Here is a 22,579-nt window from a genome sequence, read left to right on the forward strand (position 1 = left end):
GCAAAACTAATGACATTCCTGGGTAGCAAATGTTAGCATGCTAATGTCCTAAACAAAAATGGCCAACACGGCAAACAGGTGTGTCTATACTTCTGTTGTCCATACAGCTTCAAAGCGTTTTTTACAGCTAGGTGTATCCCGCAATTGACCACAGTTTACTGCGCAACACAAATCCAGTTGTTGGCAGTAATGTCCCGATCAGCTGGTACTATGACCCACAATATTCAGCAGCCATGAAGAATTTTGTGGCGTGCTGGATTCAGTCTTTATGTCCAAATGCCATAAACAGTTATGGTAGAGCTTCCACAGATGGTTAGAACTTCATGTAGCAAATCTATTCTTCATGATTAGAGAGAGAAGAATAATATTGTATATCTGACATGGTCGTAAATATTACATCATGTTATTGATGATTTTGATCAAATGTTTTTATTCTTTAAATGTGATATAGGACATAAAAAAAAGCATTTAATGTCTCTTTGGGCTCTTGAATGTGCATTTTACCTAAATTATACTGTTGTACTGTATGTTTGATAGTATTATTTTGTTAATTGACTGTACATTAAACAACAACAACAACAACAACAACAAAGATCTGATCTTGAGCCCCCAATGTTAGCATTGTCACTGTAAGTACATACAGCACTGCAATAGCATTCAGCTGTTCAAGCTCCTCCTGTTCTTTATTTCTTTCCAACTTTACGCTTCAGAAACTTGAGCCTTCAAGCGTTCCCTCTTTGAGTCTGTTCACAAAGAGTACAGACTCTGACTATTGCTCACAGTGCTTGAGGTCAGCTTGCTTCATTTGTGCCGGTGGGTAGATTTGGTTTGCAGTAGAGAAGGTAGATATCTTGACACACATTTTACAAACAACACAGGCGATAGACAGACATGATAAAGGTACTCAAGCCTCCAAACACATTGCTTCTGTGGCATCTTTGGAGAGTGATGGCTGCTTGAACAGAACTATTTTTATGCTGCTTTGTTCTTACATCTTGGGACTGCGAGCGTCTGTCCAGAAGGAAGAAGCTGAAATTCTGGGGTGGGAGTCGTCATTTAAAATTGAGCTGGTTTTCCGCTGTAACTGTCTGGTGTACAGAGACGCTGGGTTACGTTGTGACTCACCAGTAAGCCAAATAGACCTTTTAACAATCTGATGCAGAGAGTTTCTGTTCTTTGAAGCTACATTTCCAAACTATGACACCAAAGAAAAAGGTAAAATCGATTCAATAAAAGCACGATAGAAGAAGTTCATCGTGATTTTTGTCTGTGGAAACACGGCAGCTTCAAACTAATCTAATGCTGGTGTCCCTTTTTGCACACGGCTTCACGGTTTGCATAAAAGTTCAGTTTTTAGTCAATAATTGTCCAAAGATATTTGTGGGATTGCACACATTCCACTGTCTGACTGGACAGGATGGCCTTCATGTCTGTGGCCATGTCTTCTAAAATCTGTTAGATATGTTTAGTTGAAGACTCCTTACACCATTTGACATGTTTACAACCCTGAAAAAAACAGTATTCCTAAATATATAATATTATAATATAATATTCCCGTTTACATGCAGCTGTGCATACTCCAATTAACAAACACAGCCTCCCGCTTTAATGCATTCAACCACCCTGAAAAGATAACTGTTGCAACATTTGTGCATATCCCAAAACCTGCTGATTTCCAGCTCTTTCGTAATGTTTAAAAGCAGGTGTGTTTCTCCTCCCAACCAGACACCAGGCTTTTCTTTTGTGCATGCTTCACTACCCCAGCCTTGCAAACTGTTGGTTAGCTGACTGTAAACAGGTAACAGGCCATGTGTCGGCTAATTTTCACCCCTGCTCTGACACATGTTTCTGCAGAGGATAAATTAAAGGGGTGAAAGCACACGTCCTTGTGTTGGAGCAAACTTGGTCAGAAAGACTTCCATTTATCATCACTCTTTGTGTCCTAGTAGCTTAAAAGTCAAGAGTCCAGACCACAAGATTGTTACTGAAGCCAAATCTTGAGGTGCTTTTATTTTGTTGAAACTTGTGTGTTTCCAAAACTCCTCTCTGCTTTTGTCCCATCATCTCTTTTTTGCCCTCTTTGCCTACCTATCCATCCACCCACCTTCTTTCTTTTATAGATCTGAGTTTCCAGACAGCAGCTCGCATTCTCGCCGCTCCCGCTGCCGAGGCCCTTAATGTCATGAAAGACCTCAGTCAGAACTTCCCGACCAAAGCCAGGTAAAGAAGAAACTCACAGACACACAAACAGCAGCTACAGTGAGATGTGTTGGTTTGCTAAGATATTGACAAGTCTGCAGTTTTACAATTCAGGTGTGGCCTTTTCCGCTCACAGGTCCATCACAAAAACAGTGGTCAACTCCGACGTCCGCAAAGAGATCGGCGAGAACCAAAAGGTGCGTTATTGTTAGTCATCTCACTTTTTCATCCATCGTCCCCTTTAGTTCTCCTGCTGTCATTTTTTTAACACAATGAAAACACCCAACAGACTATCATTATGCGATGAGCTTGGCTGTATTTCGTGTTTTTCTTATTGCCAACAAATCCCATGAAAAGACAAAACCCAACAATGTGTTAGCCTGTCGTCGTTCTCTCAATACTTTCCAACTTTCCTACTCTGTCTGTGGCTCGCAGCCCAAGCCCATGCTCTCCTGCTGAAGACGTAAATCTTTAATCATGGCTGACAAAGCTATTGTTTAGTTTATAAAGAATACATTAATAATATGAAACTGAAGTTCTAATACAGCTGTAGTTTTTGTCAGACATCACTCAAAAAAGAGTAAACAATGCATTTGTCCGGAACTATTTTCAGCTGTGGATTACTACACATTTGATGCTCTGTTGAGGTTTTACAGCAGCAGGACAGCGTGTTTGGGACGTGTTCACAGTGATGAAGGAACGTGTCATCCAGAGCAACAGTGTGGCTCATTCATGCATTTTTGGAAAACAATGGACACAGAGGAATCAAAATAAAAATCAGACTTTTGCTACAAAGATGATACTTGTTTTTAGGATCAGTAACCTGTTAGTTGTGGCCTTTTACATGGAAGTTGTTGATAGAGACACAAATGACTTGTGACTAGTAGAGCATCAATATTGGCCCCATTTGGCTTTGCGGAGAGATGCTGTTTGGCTTAATGCTGGCAGACATGCAGAAAGGTGTACATTTTTACATTTGACTCTTATTTTTGTCTTTATTCATCTTCAGTACATGATTGTGGTGTTTGTTTTGTTAATTGTTCCTTCTTTTTCTCCCATGTTAGATAGTTATCATAGGAAAAAGACCAGAAATTACATTTTCTTTTGCAGATTTTCTGGAAATTCTGTTAAAATTTGCACCGCCTTTGGATGGAAACCTGGCTACTGACTCTTAATCCTCTTTTATCCCTCTGTTTTGTCTTAATCCAGTATGGTGGTACTTCTCCCTTCCTGCTGACTCTGTTGCCCGGTGGTCACGGATAATTTAGCTTTAGCTGTTTACCAAACTAATCCAATAAAGGAGAAAAATAAAGAAAAGCAGATAGCATTATTTCACACAACCGCAACCTCTCAGCTTCTTAGTCGTCTTCAGGGAAATATCTCAAATTGAGAACTGGCCTTCCTGTTTTTGTTTTGCTCCTCTCACCTTTTTATTATGTGATAAATTGTATACAACATCTGACTTGAAAAGCATTCAGTTTCTGACAATGTATTTGGCTTTGCTCTGCTAATGGAATAGGTAATCATCCCATTTTCGTGTCAAATATTTTTTCATTCCTACTCCCTCCCTCCCACCTCCTCACCCCCCTCCTCAAGCTGTGCTCACATTATCTTGGTGTGCAGACAGGAGTTTGGGTGGGTGGTGGGGGTGAGCGGCAAACGTCCTAATTACTGAATCGGTGATTCATTCGGCAGGCGCACTGAGTCCTGCAGCGAGAAATGATTATTGATTGAAGTAGTTTGGACACATGCACTTGCACACAGACATCTCTCTCTCTTTCTCACACACAAACACTGTTTAAGTGGGATGAACAATATTTGTGTTAATCATGTCTTGTTGTAATTGCATTGTCTGGAGTATGATTAATCTGACGTCTTTGTCTCTCTGTAATGAGATTTGACTGCGCCAGAACGACTTTGAGCTTTCCTTTTGCCTGTGCAGACACACAAGCAGTCAGACAACTTCTCACAGCCACAAGCACACCCTTTCTCTAATAATTAGTTTTGTGTTAGTGTGAGGTTTGATTGCTCTAAACAGACTGATTTTAAACAGAGCTGTCAATGCTTGTTTGGAGCTGACGACGTGCCTTGTTATGGCTTTCTGTTGACTGTTGCCTCTAGTTTTGCATTATAATTGACTGCGCGATGGCCGGCTTTGACGCTACCTGCTGCACAGCATGGCGATCTGCTCGGCTGGAGTTAAATGGGGAGTTTTAAGGTTTGATGTGAACAGGATGTTTAGTCACACTGACGTTTTGCTCTGTCTCCGCAGTTTTTCAAAGGAACTCTGGGCCTGCAGCCTGGTGACTCAGCCCTGTTCATCAACGGGCTGCATATAGATCTGGACACACAAGACATCTTCAGGTACCAGCACACAACACACATATTTTGATGCGCAGCATATTGTCATTCAGTTAATCAGCCGTGTAACCGTGCATCTTTTGTTCTGTTTCCAACTTCTGCTCATTTGCATTCTGTCAACCTTTTGCAACTTGTTATATTGAACATTTAAAAGAATTTATATTCAGTCACATTTCAATTGTGTAACATTGTCACCCTGATGAACTGCAGTATGTCCCGTTCGACTTAAATCCTTACATTAAACCTGCTATGCTGAACTTTTGTCTACCCCCTCTGGCAGTGAAAGTAATTACACAAACACTATTAATGAGGACATTGGCTCCTGCTTTAGCCGACACTATGGTTGCTCTCTCCTTCAGCTCCGGCAAACCAGACTCAAAATGCATGAATACCGGTGTGCCAGCATGGGATGGTGGCCACAGATGCAGATTTAAAAACTCTGGTATACTGCTAAATACAGAGAGATTTATGCTGCAGTTAATCAGCGTGATGTGAACTTGAAGTTCATTTATATGTAAAAGTCTTGCAGTCCAGCTTTAAAGGCATACTATGCAGGATTTTCCTAAAAAACAATACTCACACAAAAGTAATTACTCTCAGTCATCACTTATGACCCATAGAGCTGTGTGGTGTTGTATTTGTCTGCAGAGACTCTATCCTCTGCCTGTATCTTCTTATTTTCTTCTTATTTTGCTGTGGTCGGGACATTTCTGTGCTGCAAACTCGAGGCAGTGTGTATGTAGACCCAGCCAGCAGTGCACAGGTGAGGTCAGGACATTTATAAAAAGGTAGCAACCAGGTGCAGACTATAAGCATCACGCATCCAAGAGGAAGCTATGACAATGGCAGAAAACGTTTGTTTACAAAACCTAATGACCATTCCTGCATAGTGAACCTGTAAATACATGTACCATAATTAGGCATTACAGATAAAGCAATGTTTTCTTTTCATTTTACTGAATTTTGCTGAAAACTACCCAGATATTGTGGAACCTGGATGTGTTGGGTCTCCTCGCTGCAGGAAGACGTTGACATAGTTTACAGTAAATAAGACTGTTTTGCAGAAATGTTGAGGAAAAAAATGCAAATGAGCTGCTGATTATGTACCAGATAATATGAAAAGATACGACATACTTTATTGTCCCGCAGGGAAATTTGTCTTAGGCCCCACGTTGCAGCATCGCACAACACACTTGCCGATAATGTCACTAAATGGTTTGAAAGTAACAGTTAGTTTGCTGATTAATTGGTTTAAAACCAAAATGCAAACATATTCAAATCAAAATCATAAAAAACAGAAAACCAGCAAATAACTGGTGAATATGTCTTCATTTTGCTTCCAGAATGTTGCTAATTTATTTTCCGTTGATTCACTAATGCATTATTCAGTTAATTTCAGCTCTAAAAATGTTAAACTGCCAAATGTTTGCATTCAAATGATATTTTTCAAAATATGATTTGCAACTTTTTTGTATGTTTTTATTCATAATTGATTTTTACGTTTTTCCATATTCAAAATAATCCATAACCCAGACTTTTCAATTAAAAATGAAAATAAGGTACACCTCTCTTTCGTGCATAATCAGATGATAGCAGACATGTTGCTACGTTTATGCTCATATTCACTCCCACATCAACATGAATACACACCTCCTGTAGATGACCACACTCTGACTTCTGTCCTTTGTTTTCTGCAGTGTGTTTGAGGTGCTGCGCAGCGAGGCGAGGGTGATGGAGGGTCTGCGCTCCCTACACATTGAGACGCCCTACATCCACGACATCCTGAAGCTCAACGTCCAGCCCTCGGACTCTGACTACGCTGTCGACATCCGCAACCCCGCCATCAGCGTAAGATATCACATAACCGAAATCCCCTCTCAAAAACTCTCACCCTTAATAAAGAGCAAGTGCTGCAAACAAAAAGGATCATTGTTCAGTCACAGTTGTGTTATACTGTGTCAGTTCTGCCACATGTATGGAAGTCTGTAATGCAGCTTTTTAGCTATGAAATTTCTCAAAATGCTCCAGTCAGTGATGAAGTCAAGTTAAAATAGTCTGGAATCATGTTTTCAGACTGGTAATAACTTTAAGTTGTTGCCATAAACTCCAGACACCTAATTCACCAACTTTCAGTAGTGCTGAAATGATTATTTGACAGATTACTCCATCGACAACAACAGCTTTAATTATCGCTGTGGTCATTCATCAGGCAAAAAGTCCAGATATTCTCAGGTTCCAGTCTGGAAATACAAAGCTAAATCAGGATGGACTTTATGGGCATTTATGCTATTTCCTGACATTGCATAGACCAAACAATTAATTGCTGAAAAAGACAAACAAAGATTAATAGACAGTGAAAATAATTGTTAGTTGCAGCCTTAGTTTTCAGCAGTAAAATGTCATGTTTCTTTTTTCCACTGATCTGCACAGACTGCTCTTGTCAAATATTTCCGCTTCAATTCCCTTTTCGTTTTTAGTGGATTAACAACTTGGAGACGGATCACAGGTACAGCTCGTGGCCTTACAACGTGCAGGAGCTGCTAAGGCCGACCTTCCCTGGAGTCATCAGGCAGATCCGCAAGAACTTCCACAATCTGGTTCGTCCATTTCCGACTAATCAGCCCCTTGTGGATCCAAATAGCTCTGCATCCTTGTATAAAGTGTGTGTGTGCGTGCGTGTGTGTGTTTTGCAGGTGATCATTCTGGACCCAACTCAGGAGAACTCTGCTGAGCTGCTGAGTGTTGCAGAGATGTTTTATGCAAACAACATCCCGCTCAGGTTGGTATTTGTGTCATCAGGGATGAAAACTCGCCAGAACTCATCAAGAGACTAGACAACGATATTTTTGTAACTTTACAAATAGATTTCTTACATATTGGAAATTCTGAGTATTTGCTGATAAATGTGAGTTACATCAGTGTGTGGATAGTCAAGAAAAAAAGTTTTTATTGCTTCACAGTTTCTGCAAAAAACAGAAAAATCCCAGATAGATGCTGCAGGGCAGTAGCGGTCAGTCAGAGCATGCAGTTGAAATCCATTTTAATTTAGGAGTTCTGGGAGACCTTTGACACCTCCTCGCATGCAGCATCTCGGGATGATCAGTACGTCTGAATACTGATGAAGCACACAGCACACACTCTGCATTTTAACTGTTCAAACTCTATTTGGTTTTTGCGTGTGTTTTAGGATAGGCCTGGTGTTTGTGGTGTCAGATGAAGATGACATAGACGGCATGCAGGACGCAGGCGTGGCGCTGGTTCGAGCCTACAACTACATCAGCGACGAGGTGGACAGTCAGAGCGCGTTTGAAGCCGTCATCTCTGTGAGTCGACCTTACAGCTAGTATGTTAATAAGAACACTAAGTTTGACACCAGTGACCAGTGACTCCCTCCTCATTTCCTTCTAGATGTTCAACCGGATTCCTATTGGTGGACAGCTGAGCGTCGGGGATGTGGTGAAAGTGCTGGAGAAGAGGTTCCCCTACGTGGAGGTCAGCAGCGTCCTGGGAGCCGACTCCAGCTACGACAGCAACAGGAAGGTGAGAGGGGCTGAATGTGATGTCGCTGTGCAGGACGCTGTCACTTTTATCACCAGGCAGTTTATGGAAATTTGCTTATTTGCTGTCTTGCAGAGATTTAGATGAGAAGATTGATCCCACTCTCATGCCTCTCTGCTGAAGCCGGAGGCAGCAGGTGATTAGTTTAGCTTAGCATAAAGACTGGGCAAGAGGCGAAATTGGGGTTATATTTTTGTCAAAGATGAAAGATATAATGTGTTAATTAGTGAGCTTTAGAGAGTTTAACTTCCAGTCTATATGCTGAGCTAATCTAATCACCTGCTGGCGTCAGCGTCATATTTGCCACACAGAAATGAGTGGAATTGATCATCTCATCTAATTCTGACATGAAAGTGAAATACAACTCCAAAGTATTAAACTGTTCCTTTTAAATGCAAGATGGTTAGATGTTAAGTTCAGTTTGTCTGGATCAGAAGATGTATGCCTGATAACCTAAGAGCTCTTGAAGGTTCATTTGGTGGAAGCATGTCAGAAGTGTAATTTGGTCCTAGCACAGTCAGTGATTTGTATTTTAATATCAGTTCTCTGACTTGCCAGAGCCAGGTGTGATGCTGTTATATTTCTTTGACCTGGTTTGAACTCTGGGAGCATTTTACAAAAGTCATAGTTGCCTAAGAGCTTTTAGGTGGGTCAGAAAAAAACTGCTGGAATAGTGAAAGCTGCTCAAGGTAAAAGCATGGGGCAGATTTTCAAGATTCTGCTTATACACAAGTCCTCCTACTCTGCTCTTGCTGCGGTTCAGAGATGGTAAAAGGCTGATGCAAGCTAAAGTAACATTTCTGTCTGTCTCCTCTTTCAGGAAGGACGGGCGTACTACGAGCAGACGGGAGTGGGCCCGTTGCCTGTGGTCATGTACAACGGCATACCTTACCAACGTGAGCAGCTGGACCCGGACGAACTGGAGACGGTCACCATGCAAAAGATCCTGGAGACCACGTCTTTCTACCAGAGAGCCGTCTACCTGGTCAGTTAGAGCGACAGTCAAAACAGATTATGTCCAAACAGCGCTCTGGAAAAAAGGCTGCAGGCTACAGTTTGGCTCTGGGAGTTTCCTTTGCTCTTAAATGACAGCTCGCCATTTCTCCTGTTGCAGCTTTGAAACCAAAAGCAGAACATGTCTCCACCATCATTTGAAAACAGTGAAAGTTAGCTTGCAAAATACTGACACATAGCTACACCTGGCTTCTCCTCTGATAGCCCTCGCTCCACCGTAGCCCCACCCTGCAGGTTGACAGGATTGGTTCTTTAGGGATGTGATCTGTGAAACTGTGGCTGCCTGGATCCTTGTTTGTGAGACTCTCATTGGTCCAGTGGAGTTCCAAGGTGAAAATGCTCAGCCATGGCGCTGGCTGCTTGTTTTGCTCATGAAAAGTCATGTAGCATATAAATAACACCATATGCACATGTTAACAAGGTTAAATATTTTCAGTGGAGGATTTTTTTTTAATGCACTTTGCGTTAATGCTGTAACGCATCAAGTTTTTTCCACATATTCCAAATGAGCTCTTTTGTACAAGAGAAGATATTTTCTGTTTGTGCACATTTTTAACAACAAAAATTAGTTTAATCTCATCAAATATGTTTAATGAGTTACACATTCACTGATAGCTGGCGGAGTGAAAACACCAGTGGGTATGTTTATTTGTGCTGTTGTGTGTTTTTTAATTTGCTGGAGCAGCTACAGAATAGAGTTTAATTAAAAGAAAAATGAAATGAGCAGAAGAGGTCTAGATGAGGTTTTTGGGAAGAGAGTTGTTCATTTTTACAAGTACACTGTCTAGGATCGTAGTGTGTAATATTTCTTCTTTTAAGCGAGATCTGTGTGAGCGTGCCATCTGCTACACTTTCCTGTTTTAATGTCGATCCAGCACTCTGAGGAGCCAAATGTTTGAATTGGTTCTTTCAAAGGCTTTTGTTTCGTAAGGTCTGAAAACACAGCTAGCAATGTTTAATTTAGTTGCTGTACCAGTTCTAGTGGTGAACATGCTGTTACTCATCACTCTTGTTTTCTCCTTTTTAATGTTGAACTTGTTGGAGGAAAACTTTTCAGTGGATGTACAAGCATCAGTAACTGCAGTGGAAAAGCTTTTAAATCTGTCTTAGCTGTTTCTGTAATGATGAAAAACATGCAGATAAGTAGCTCCTGCATCACTTTTGGCTCTGAAGTAACAGTGAGGAATGTCCTCTCTGAATTATGCTGTAATCATTCTGAATCTGTGCTCATGCGGCTCGCAGGGAGAGCTGGCTACAGATCACGACGTCGTGGACTTCATCATGAATCAGCCTAACGTTGTTCCTCGCATCAACCCCAGAGTGCTGTCCACCAGCAGAACTTACCTGGATCTGTCTGACACCAGTGAGTACACACGAGGGATGTAAACATGTATATATTATTTGGATATTCAGCGAGGTTGATCGTCAAGAACTTATAATGTTTATTTTGCCAGAGTAGTGGCCAGACAGCTTTTCAGATTTTCGTCAGTACTGCTCTCACTTTTAAATCGACACTTATGACTTTTTCATTCGGACCACCACCCACAACCTCCAAAGATGCGGTATGACCCAGTGACCTTTTATGGCTTGAATTTTGTCAAGAGCTTTCTCATTTTTTAATCACAGACCAATTTTATATGCATCTGATCCTCCTCTCACGATACAATGCAGATTCCAAAAGAGCTGGCTTGCTGTGTAATAAATTAAAACAGAACGTGATAATTGATTTTTGTAAGTATCTGCTTATTCTTCATTTGATGGCAGCAACACTTTTGAAACAAGTTGGAACAGGAGCATCAAAAGACTGGGAAAGTTGTGGAACGCTCCAAAAACACCTGTTTGGAACACTCCACAGGTAAACAGGTTGATTGGTAACAGCTGATAGTATCATGATTGGGTATGAAAGGGGCATCCTGGAAAGGCTCAGTTGTTCACAAGCAAGGATGGAGCGAGGTTCACCACTTTGTGAACATGTGATTGTATAAAGGATGTAACTATCTGGGCTCAGGAGCACGTCATCGTCAGTTTGCAAATGATTGCATTCTGTCTTTATTACTACCCTTATACATAGATATAATATAACGTAGTATGTGGACTATAAATGGCAGAAGGGCAATATTTAAGCCAGCATATAGTATGAAGCTGAACACCACTATTTTTGTGACAGAGAAAGATACAGATAGCAGTTTTCTGTTACACCCTCGTACACATTCACGCGCGTGAATCTTGGCAGTCTATGAAAAAATAATTGTTGGCGTTTGCTGCATGATCTGCACTTCACTCCTTTTGTTCTCTTTTTTTTTTTTTTTTTTTTTTGCAGACAACCACTTTGTAGATGATTATGCTCGCTTTGCGACTCTCGACGCCAAAGAGAAGAGCACTGCTGTGGCCAACAGCATGAACTACATGACTAAGAAAGGTGAGACTAGCAGCTCATATATGAAACAAAACCAACCCCTGAATGGAAGTGAATGCTTGTGGAGCGTTTTTCTTGTCAAGATAATTTAGTCACCTTCAAGCCAAAACTCTGTCTTCATGTATTCTCCTTCTGTCCTCTCCTCTTCCTCCTCCTCCTTTTCCTCTTATTCATGTGATTGTAAAATCCTTCCCTGCATCAGGGATGACCACCACCAACAGGCATGGTAATCACCCTTTTCCTCCACATTATTCCCTCTCCTCCTCACTTGCTCTTTTTCCTGTTTTTTTTTTTCTGTGAACTACGTTGTTGGCAGTGTTTAGATGTGTTTGTGCATCCACTACCACTCCTCCATCTGTGTTGCATTTCTCAATGGACACAAATTACTAATTCCGCATGTGATGATTGTGTAGAAGGGTCTGAAATGTACTGTGAGTACGGAAAACGTGTTTAAATAACTGCTCACTGAGCGCTAACATTGTTCCTTTCATCTTTAGGACGGCATGACGGTTCATTTTGTGTTATTTGTTGTAGCTGCATGGAGAATGTTAAAAGTTTGATTTCATGTTTGGAAATGAGAAGCGTTTGAAGGTTTTTGGAGAAGGTAACACCAAGAATGTAATTATTTTTCAAGGGTTTTTTTTCTTTCTTACAGCCCAGTATGCTACCCACACAGATTTTTGCCCAATTTGCCGAACTTCACCCAGAACAATACGTCCCTTTTGCCTCATGAATTCGTGTGTGCAGCATCGCCTCAGTAACTTATTCTGACAGTCTCTGTTTCTTCCTTTGTGGTTGTCAGATGATGGCTACATCCGTCCTGTGACCTTCTGGGTGGTCGGAGACTTTGAAAAGCCCTCGGGACGTCAGCTTCTTTATGATGCCATCAGACACATGGTACAAAATCTTTTTATACTATTTGTTTAGGCTGCACTGTCAGTGTTAGACCACCAAGTCATTTAAATTCTAACGTTTTGGGAATTGCTCATATTTGCTGTCTTGAGCCTGTAAGACATCAAGTTGTGGTCCTGGCTACCTGCAGGGCTGCAACTAAGGATTATTTTCATTGTCGATTAATCTGTTGATAATTCCCTTGGTTAGTTGATTAGTTAGTGGAAAATGATCAGTATTTCCCAAAGCTTAATATAACATCCTTAAATATTCATATTTAAGAAGCTGGAATCAGAGAATTTCAGCAAATTACTCAAACCAATTAATCGATAACCAAAATAGGTGACGATTAATTTGATTGTTGACAACATATCGATTAATCGTCCAGGAAGTTCCTGCCATGGGTGAAGAAATAGTCCTGCACATAACCCTCCCATGAAACCACAAAGTGTCGCTCTGACACTGAAATAAAACATGTTGCATGTAATTAGTGAGCTTTAGAGGTGCTGATAGGAGGATTTTGTTGTCTCAGTACAGAGCTCAGCTAGCTGTGTCCAGTCTCTGTGCTAAGCTAAGCTAACTAGCTGCTGGTTGTAGCTACATTTACATTTACTGTTCAGCTCTTTTACTATTCTGCTCTCAAAGCAATGACATATCCCTCATTAACTCTCATTCGCCGTGCGACAGAAAACCAGCAACAATGTCCGACTGGGGTTGATCAACAACCCATCAGCCGCTCCGTCCGCTGAGACGAGCCGCGTGGCCAGAGCAATCTGGGCCGCCATGCAGACGCAATCTGCTAACAACGCCAAGAACTTCATCACAAAGATGGCTAAAGAAGAGACCGCCGTGGCCCTGGAGAAGGGAGTGGACATCGGAGAGTTCGCTGTCGGGGTGAGGGAGGCTGGACCTGACTTAAATATCCATGGATCATGATTCAGATTTATCCCTCTTGTTGTGTTGGGCCTTGTGACTTAATTACAACATTTACCCCTCCTCATTTTCCCTTTTATCAGCTGCCTACAAGTTTTCTATTTTTGCCTTCAGGGTATGGATGTATCATTGTTCAAGGATGCGTATGAGGGTCCCAAATACGACTTCCTGCTCTCCCACGCTGCCTACTGCCGAGACGTTCTCAAGCTGAAGAAAGGACAGAAAGCAGTTATCAGCAACGGAAGAGTGAGTCACCATCTCGTTTCTTTTCTATTGTTTAAAGAACTGATAACACGGCCTCATCACGAACACATACAGTCTGTGTTTATGAGTAAATGTGCACATCTACCATTTTGCCACACACAACTGTAGCAGTTCAAACAATAAATTTCTTATTGGCAGATCATTGGTCCACTGGAGGAGGAGGAGGTGTTTAACCAGGATGACTTCCTGCTTTTGGAGAGCATCATCCTGAAAACGTCCGGAGAGCGAATCAAAAGCAAAGTCCAACAGTTTGGAACTGAGGAGGACAGGTATTTTATTTCCCATCCCATCATAGTTTCTAATTAGCTTAAATTTTGAGTAGTGTTTTTAGATTTGAGTTTTTATGTATGTAAAATGTACTGAATGGATTTCTCTCAGGGCCAGCGACCTTGTGATGAAGGTGGACGCTCTGCTCTCCTCTCAGCCCAAAGGAGAGGCCCGGATAGAATATGGCTTTGCCGATGACCGCTACAGGTAAAGCTAGTAATACATGCACATGATTCAGACATGCAAGCCTCCTAAATTCCCTGCAGAGACCAAGTGTGGATCTAATATAGATTTCCTCCACGGTCACATGATGTTTGAAATGCATTCAGCTGTATTGACTTAAGCATTTTTGGCAAATACAGCATCATAAGTTTTTGATTTTTGCCATTTGAACCTTGAAATTTACTTGAAAATTGAATATAAACGGTTGAGCCAGCCGCAGCCTTGCTTCACCATTGATGTGCTGATGTCTGGCAGTGCTGTGAAGATCCGTCCTAAGGAGGGAGACGTGTACTTTGATGTTGTTGCCGTGGTGGATCCTGTAACAAGGGACGCACAGAAACTAGCTCCTCTCCTATTGGTAGGTTGAATGCGGGCCCTTGTTGAGCTGGGTGCTGCCCAGCTGATTTATTTGACCTCACTTTGACTCTGTCAGCTTATTTCTTACCTGTCTTCCTTGTCCTCTCTAACATCTCGCCGCCGGCAGGTTCTGAAGCAGCTGGTCAACGTCAACTTGAGGGTCTTCATGAACTGCCAATCCAAACTGTCGGAAATGCCTCTTAAGAGGTGAGGACAGAAAACTGAGTGCAGAAGCAAACCTGGTTATATCAGAAAATGTCCAATATTGTGGTCTTTCCCAGTGTACTTATTCCATGTTCTACTTTAAATGAGGCATTGGATCCTTAAAATATCATAATCCTGTACAGCTCTACAGAGTGTTTTGATCTTTTCCAGACTTCATATATAGTCTGATCCATCCATACTACAGATCTTGAAGCGTTGCTGTATGTCTGGGTAAAATTTTGATTTTAAAGATGTCATTGACAGTGCACACTGTCCAGTTTATAAATGTATTGTTTTTTGCTGAATAGGCACTCTGCTGCATGATTAGAAGCTCATTTTTGCACTATTTTTCTATTCACTCTGTCACACCAGAAGACAGTTTACATTAAAGTCTGGTGATTAGTGTCCTCTTGCAGCGGGAAGCAATTTTTGGATCTGTGTTGAGGACATAAAGTCAGTTTGAAAACCAGTTTCACAGGCGTTTTTCTGGAGATGGATCGGTAGACAGATTTAGACGTAGGACTTCTCTTCTTGCCTTCTCAGCTGTGTCCTGATTTCATGTTTGAAAACTGTGGAGACAAAAAAGCTGGTGAGCAGACCTTCAGCTGGGATTATTTTGTCAAACTTTTATTTCTATGGCCAATTACTAAAGGCTCCCTGTGGAGTTTTAGACTTGTAGTAGCGCTGTGGAGCTGTTTTTCTATGAGTGGGTCTCTGTTTTTGTCTCCTGCTCCTGCCAACATTTTCACACTGTTCTACTAATCTAAAGATTGTGGTAACGTGCCAAGATATGCTGCTACGCGCCAACAAAAGCAGGGAGGAAGACTATGAGCTTGTAAACATGGATGTAAACAATGCTGGATTTAAAATACTGCTTTGTAAATGTTTTATTAGGGGGGAAATGCATTCAACACATTATTCAATATAATAATGATAGTTTGGAGCAGGAAAAAGACAATAGCTGATATCACCACCCGACAGCGAACAATCTTTGACTTTACTAGAAACTTGATAACTGTTGAACTGAACATCTAAGTCCAAGTCATAAATACCTAAATAAATAAATAAAACATAAACATCAGACTAACTAAAACATCTGGGTGGGAGCGATTTTTATTTTCGAGCTATTATTTTGTCTTCAACTCAGTAATTCCACTTGGAAATCCTGATATTTTAATGGGGGAACAGGGCTTGTTGCATTCTCTCCAGAAAGGAGCTCAATCATCTGACTGCTGGAGGCTGTGCAGCCATCGCCGACTGTCGGATATATATTGTATAGACAGAAAACTCCACAGGGCACCTTCAACTTTGATACCTCACATTTGAAACCCGTCCGTTCCTCTCAGAAAATCTGATATTTTTCAGTAAAATTAGTAAAAACTAACAATGGTGATCTTTTATGTTTGCTGCCTTTGCTAAAGGCATCCAGATGATGACTCCTCTGCCTGTAATGAAACCGGTTTCTGCCTGTGCAACTAATGATCCCCCCTGTGCCTTCTGCCAGCTTTTACCGCCATGTGCTGGAGCCGGAGGTAGCGTTTCAGGCCGACGGAAGTTTCTCTCCCGGCCCCTTGGCCAAGTTCCTGGACATGCCTCAGTCTCCCCTCTTCACCCTGAACCTCAACACTCCCGAGAGCTGGATGGTGGAGTCCGTGCACACCCGCTACGACCTGGACAACATCTACCTGGAGGAGGTACAGGAATACGTCTGTCTGGGTTCGATCAGGATCAGTAATGATGAAATATTTAGAAGTGTTCCTCAGAGTGTTTTTTTTTTTAATCCACTTCCAGCAGTGAACCCAAGCTGACTCTGTGCTGCTCCCTGAATGAATGTGTTAACACTGACACACACATACGATGTCACTCTTAGACTCAAACCACAGCGATATTGTACGACTTAGATTTCAGACTCATTTCGCTGCATTTACTTGTCATTTATAAGAGTCTCTACAGCAAACATTTAAAGTTTCCATTTAAATGTTTTCTTCTTCGAGCTGTGTGTGTGCGTGTGTGCGTGCGTGCGTCTGCGTGCGTGTGTTTAAGGTTTAAATTGTGGTTCATGGTTAAGCAGGTCACACTAATTTAACTCTTACACTGTTTTGACAGTTGCAGTTTTAAGTCAAGTAGAGGCTTTAAATAAAACATGAACAGCCCTGGGGAGGCTTTTTTAGAAGGTCAACATAAGGTTAAGCACTGCAGTAATTTTCGCACAGCCTCTAATTATACTCCTGTTGTTAAACGTTCTTTAAATTTTTTTCTGATTGCCTGGTTTATATCTCCTATAACTCATGTTGTACAGCTGCTTGTCCGCGGAGGTGTGATCCCTCTTTGGATCCTCTCCCCTGACGTTTCTTCCATTTTTGCTTATGTGCTGATGATTTTTTAGACTGTCTCCCCTCTCCTCTTGAAGACCTTGGGTTTATTTGGGAACCATTACTTATGTGTGTCAGTAAAGCCCCTGGGCGCTGATATTGGGCTGCACACGATAAACTTGACTTGTCTGAACTTTGCAGGTGGAGAATATTGTAGCAGCAGAGTACGAGTTGGAGCACCTTTTGCTGGAGGGACACTGTTTTGATGTCAGTTCGGGCCAGCCGCCACGGGGCCTCCAGTTCACCCTGGGAACCGCCGCCGAGCCGGTCATCGTGGATACGATCGTCATGGCAAACCTGGTGAGTTCTCAACACCTCAGAGCAGACAGCAACTCTTAGTATATTTATGCTTTTAATGCTTTCCTGCTTGGTAAACAGCTTATTCTTAAGTTTTTGTTTGAATATCTCCTCACGTATTATTGTAGTCACAAACACTGTAAATCTCTTGTGTCTGTAGGGGTACTTTCAGCTGAAGGCAAACCCAGGCGCCTGGATCCTGAAGATGAGAAAAGGACGCTCTGATGAAATCTACAAGATTTACAGGTAAGATCATGGAAAGTTGGCTATAATGTGTCAGAGTTGAAATGTCTTATTATTTTTAAGATTCGGTCCACGCTTTGACGCTTGGATCTACAAACTGGTTTAAACCGCCTGTTCTCACCTCTTGTCATGTCTTTCTTCTGTTGCAGCCACGATGGCACCGACTCTCCAGCAGACTCTGATGACATTATAGTCGTGCTGAACAACTTCAAGAGCAGGATCATTAAAGTCAAGGTCACTATACCTGTGAAAAAGTGATGACAGTCTGGCACAATAACATAGGAGCAATGATAGGAATACACCCTTTCACACATTTAGTGGATTTGATTTTTGGTCCCCAGATAAATGAAACCAAACCAGGATTGTTAGGGGCAACATTTCCCGTTCTCTCAGTCTGACTGCGCTCATACATTTTAATGAGTAGAAAAGATGTAGTCTGGAGTTGTTTTGAGTCATGCAGAACATATACAGTATGTACATAAATTACATGGGCGAAATTACACGTTTCAGTGGGAAATTTACATATCATGGATGTGGCCAGATGCAGACACACTTTGAACTACAAACAAAGCTCCTTTCCCAAGACTCTGCAGAGTCTTCCCCAGACGGCTGCAGGATACGGAGGACTAAATAAATTACTGAAAATAAATCTACAAATATAATACTAAAAATAAATTGAGTAATAATTAAATGAATAGGTGACATGCACTTAGAAATACAGGATAAATACATAAATGTGAAACTTAAATCTGCCTATTTTTATCTTCAAACTCACCTTAAAGGTGCAATATGAGTACGAATTTTAGTTTGGCTGCAGCCCACCTTGTCTCGCAATACCACTTTGTACCTGAAGAGGTCATAGTCTGATAGTATAGACCCTGTAGTTTCTGCTGGGAGATGTGTGTGATTGGTGAGTTAGCTATGTTTCACAAGCACTCTTAGCTTCTTTAGTCTAATAAAAAAACAAAATTAACTCAAAAAATGTCAAGAAAGGAAATATTCTTACACCTGTTTTCCTTATTAAACAGAAGAATACGATCATATACCTTCTGAATTCAAGTTTCTCTTTTTTACCAAATTAAGATGATTGTCAACTCATCATACTTCATCCAAACTCGACAGTAACAAAATAAAACTCACCAAAGTCTTCTTCACTTGTCTTTCCACTGTTACAATCACCAACTCTGGTTTGGTCGAAGTAAACCCCTAATTCACCGAGTTAGATGTGAAAATCCCTGCTGCTGATGCCCGACCTTCCTTTTGCTGCTCTCCCCTTCACGCCTCTCCTGCTCCGGCCTGGAGGCTGTGTTCGGTCCTGATCCCGTTGCATTGCCGTGGTGTAAACACCAACAATCCCCCGAGTTAATAGGACCGCTAGCTGCAAGGCTAATTGAGCTAACTAGCTAACGGCAGCTAGTAGAAACAGCAAGTTCTCTGTGTGCAATGTAATAACAGCTATAGCTGACGTCTTCAGCCTAGCACTTAGCAATATCAGCTAAATGCAATATCCAAGTCTATTGATTTCTAGATATTTTTGTGCATTTTATTACAAATAAATCAGGTTTGGTCCTCCATGGGTTTCAGGTTAGTTAAGATAATATTTAATTACAACATCACATGAATAAATCATATTATTGCTAAAATGATGTGTCAATCAGGTCCAGAAGAAACCGGACAAGTTCAACGAGGAGCTGCTGAGCGACGGGACCGAAGAAAACGACACTGGCTTCTGGAAATCTCTGACCAGGTCCAGCCTCTATTCCAAATGCTTTTAGAATGACCAGAGCTGAAACCACATGTCGTTTAATCAATCAGTCGATCGACAGGAAACTAATCGGCAACAATTATAGTCTAGACAATTTTAGTTTAAGTTGTTGATTTAGCAAAGTGTCACGTTAAATGACGTTCTCTCATTTTAGCTCTGATTATTTCTGTTTTATGTCATCTTTGGCTTTTGAGTTAACCATATCCGCTGACTGTCTAGTCAAAGAGGTCTTTTGATTTAAAAACCTCATCTCTAATTTGTCTTTGCTCTTTCAGAGGCTTCACCGGCGGAGCAAAGACGGAGGAGCTGAAGCAGGAGAAGGACGACGTGATCAACATCTTCTCTGTGGCTTCGGGGCATCTGTACGAGAGGTTCCTCCGGTGAGTGTCAGAGATGTGACCGGGAAAAGAAAAGAGGATTTGTCGCATCAACCGAAATCCTTAAAAACTAACATCCCTTCCTCTTACGCGTACAAAGACTTTTTCAGTTTCAGTGCCTTTGTTCTCTCAGCTCATGCTTTTTATTCTTCCCTCCCTCTCAGGATTATGATGCTGTCAGTACTGAAAAACACCAAAACTCCCGTCAAGTTCTGGTTCCTCAAGAACTACCTGTCCCCGACTTTCAAGGTAGGATTTTTGTTTTTTTGTTCAACTTTAAAAATCAGCCGGATTCTCATCTCTCTCTCTGATGGCTGCAGTTTTCTCTCTGTCCGTCTGTGATGTGAGCTTCAAACAGGAGTTCTCCTCAAACACTGAAACATGCAGCAGGGATGAGATTTTTTTTTTTTTGCTCTGCCTGTAGAAGAAAATCTCCGGATGAATGAGGCGACGTCAGCGCTTTTCTTGGCTCGTAGTTCCATTTATCCTCATTCCCTGTTTTCAGTCTGTTAGTTGTTGAGCCTCATTATTTTTTTTTTTGCATTTGTAAAAGTCGCAGATGAAAAAATGATGAGTTATGGTTTTGTAACTCAGACTTCCACTCAGTCCATTCGATTAGTTAACTCCAGCCTGAATCCACCAAAGCAGATAAATGAATGCAAAGTAAAACACTCCCCATCATCACGGCTTGATAAAGCAACATCGAAACGCGTTTTCAGATTTATTGAAGTCAACTTTTACTCCATGGTCACATGGTCACATGATCACTGACTCTTAGTATGTTTACATGCACATTAGTTCTGGTTTTGATTCATATCCTGGTTTTGATAATAAAGGAGAAATTCAAACAAAACCTACAGAATGAGCTGTTTGCCATTCAGGAAAGCATCCGCTTTTTGGATCATCATCATTACACCCTTTGCCATTTTTTTTTTTTTTTTTTGCTGTTTTGAGTGCAAACTGCTTTGTAACTTGAGTTGAGAAGTCACCAGCACACAGGGCAGATCATGATCAGAAACCTGGAAAAGGTGTTTACATGCCTCAGTAGTCCAGTTTCTATTCGAGTGCTCCAGTTTGGATAGCTCAGAACCAGGATCAAGGCTTCTCCAGGTTTTCTGCAACCAGAATATGATGTTCACATTCTCAGAAGATGACCAGGATACTCTAAAAGCTCAATCATACTTGGGATGTTAGTGCAGTGTAAACACTATCATTGGTATTACTATTGGCCAATATTTGTGGGTAAATATCGGGTTGATTCAAAGGCTCAGTGTAGTTTTAATTAAATCTGTGGGCTGACGGCTCTAGCTCAGTTTGTAGAGCGTGTTGTCCCGTCCATGTGTCACACTGTCTTTGAGCATCCCAGATTGTGTTCTGCCCTCTACTGGAATTAGAGAAGACTACAACCGGAAAGATGTTTTTCAGGCACCGATCAGCACTTTTACCCGACCTGCGAGGTTGAAAGTAGTTCTCATTTTAAACCGATAGGCCAGTATGTCCAATAAAGACCAAAATGTATTTAATTCTCAGAATCTCAAAACCCACGGGCGAATGTGAACATGAATGTGTTTTCTTTTTAAAAAAATCAGCAAAAGTAACCATTTTTCACAGCCAGAGACTGTAAAACAGAAATTATGGTTGGATTTTCAAATTTCCGATGGTCCCTGAAGGAGTCATGTGCTACAAACGCTTCTGCCAAGAAAAATAAAAAGTCTAAACTTAAAATAGTGATATTTCAACAAAATTACTTTATTGTAAATATCTCATTTAAATTTTCAGTTTGTAGTAAGAAGATCCTGTAAACTTTCAATGAAAGTCATGTGACAAAAATTCAGTGCGCATTTGAGTTTCGGCCGAGAATATTTGATTTTTCTTTTTTTTATGATTCATTGCATTATAACTGAGTTATACTGCACAAAAAAGGAGTTCTGCCTACCTCTATCCATGACTGTGCTGTTTCCGTCGAGGTGCGGGACTTGCATATCACAGCTAAAAACAAGCCCACAGTGAGTAAAAATGTGACAGAAGCAAAAAAAACATCAAGATATTGTTGAGGTTCAGGTTAAGAAAGCTGAGGAATCGTTTTTTTGTGTGTGTGTGTTCAGCCTTTTTAACTTGAAGAGCACTTTAAGAGTCCCTGGATTTACAGCTGCACATGTAAACCTGAACTCAGCTTCTGGCCTTTTCACATATTCTGAGAAAAAAGAAGTGAAACATTTGAAGCACAAATCAAAACTATTTTATCATTCTAATATTCGTAGGTAGTATCAGTTCACGTCTTGTCGGCAGTGAGAGTGAAGTAAGTGATGATGCGAAAATGCCGACGTCTCTCATCCCTGCTGCACGCTGACTGGCCTGTTTTGTGCGTGACCATCTTGCAGGAGTTCATCCCCCACATGGCCAAGCAGTATGGCTTCCAGTATGAGCTGGTCCAGTACAAGTGGCCTCGCTGGTTGCACCAGCAGACCGAGAAGCAGAGGATCATCTGGGGCTACAAGATCCTGTTCCTGGACGTGCTGTTTCCCCTCGCCGTCGACAAGATCCTGTTTGTGGACGCTGACCAGGTTAGCTCACACATAGCTGTACAAACACAGCAATTCATCCTGCCTCTGTCCAAATATTTAACGTACTGTTCGTAGCATAGCCAGCTGACTCAGATAGCCCAGAGGAAGGATGTGAAAAATGCTGCGCTGGTTTCTAGACTACTGGGACGTTAAAAAGCCTATAGTTTTATGATCAGGTCTGTTGCATTTCCTGACAGATTATAGTTCAAATGGATCCACTGTCATGTCTCATGTTTCAGGCTGGAATTCAACACTAATCTATAGTCTTACCCACA

At 41.4% G+C, this 22,579-nt stretch overlaps 1 protein-coding gene across 1 annotated transcript in view; it reads left to right on the top strand.

Annotated features, from left to right (window-relative positions):
- The window catches only part of uggt1 (UDP-glucose glycoprotein glucosyltransferase 1), a 36,473-nt gene that overhangs the window by 8,659 nt on the left and 5,235 nt on the right, over positions 1 to 22,579 (top strand). The window contains exons 10-35 of the mRNA XM_041953792.1: positions 2,121 to 2,220; positions 2,336 to 2,396; positions 4,472 to 4,563; positions 6,258 to 6,408; positions 7,038 to 7,157; positions 7,254 to 7,339; positions 7,748 to 7,883; positions 7,969 to 8,100; positions 8,939 to 9,103; positions 10,375 to 10,495; positions 11,453 to 11,551; positions 12,351 to 12,445; positions 13,127 to 13,333; positions 13,487 to 13,618; positions 13,775 to 13,905; positions 14,015 to 14,110; positions 14,381 to 14,483; positions 14,610 to 14,689; positions 16,191 to 16,380; positions 17,200 to 17,358; positions 17,516 to 17,601; positions 17,748 to 17,832; positions 19,257 to 19,345; positions 19,639 to 19,743; positions 19,905 to 19,989; positions 22,122 to 22,304. Of these exons, the coding sequence (XP_041809726.1) occupies positions 2,121 to 2,220; positions 2,336 to 2,396; positions 4,472 to 4,563; positions 6,258 to 6,408; positions 7,038 to 7,157; positions 7,254 to 7,339; positions 7,748 to 7,883; positions 7,969 to 8,100; positions 8,939 to 9,103; positions 10,375 to 10,495; positions 11,453 to 11,551; positions 12,351 to 12,445; positions 13,127 to 13,333; positions 13,487 to 13,618; positions 13,775 to 13,905; positions 14,015 to 14,110; positions 14,381 to 14,483; positions 14,610 to 14,689; positions 16,191 to 16,380; positions 17,200 to 17,358; positions 17,516 to 17,601; positions 17,748 to 17,832; positions 19,257 to 19,345; positions 19,639 to 19,743; positions 19,905 to 19,989; positions 22,122 to 22,304 (3,089 nt within the window). The remainder of the gene's footprint in view (positions 1 to 2,120; positions 2,221 to 2,335; positions 2,397 to 4,471; positions 4,564 to 6,257; positions 6,409 to 7,037; positions 7,158 to 7,253; positions 7,340 to 7,747; positions 7,884 to 7,968; positions 8,101 to 8,938; positions 9,104 to 10,374; positions 10,496 to 11,452; positions 11,552 to 12,350; positions 12,446 to 13,126; positions 13,334 to 13,486; positions 13,619 to 13,774; positions 13,906 to 14,014; positions 14,111 to 14,380; positions 14,484 to 14,609; positions 14,690 to 16,190; positions 16,381 to 17,199; positions 17,359 to 17,515; positions 17,602 to 17,747; positions 17,833 to 19,256; positions 19,346 to 19,638; positions 19,744 to 19,904; positions 19,990 to 22,121; positions 22,305 to 22,579) is intronic.

Source organism: Chelmon rostratus, chromosome 15, assembly GCF_017976325.1.
Source record: "Chelmon rostratus isolate fCheRos1 chromosome 15, fCheRos1.pri, whole genome shotgun sequence".
NCBI classification, from domain to species: Eukaryota; Metazoa; Chordata; class Actinopteri; order Chaetodontiformes; family Chaetodontidae; genus Chelmon; species Chelmon rostratus.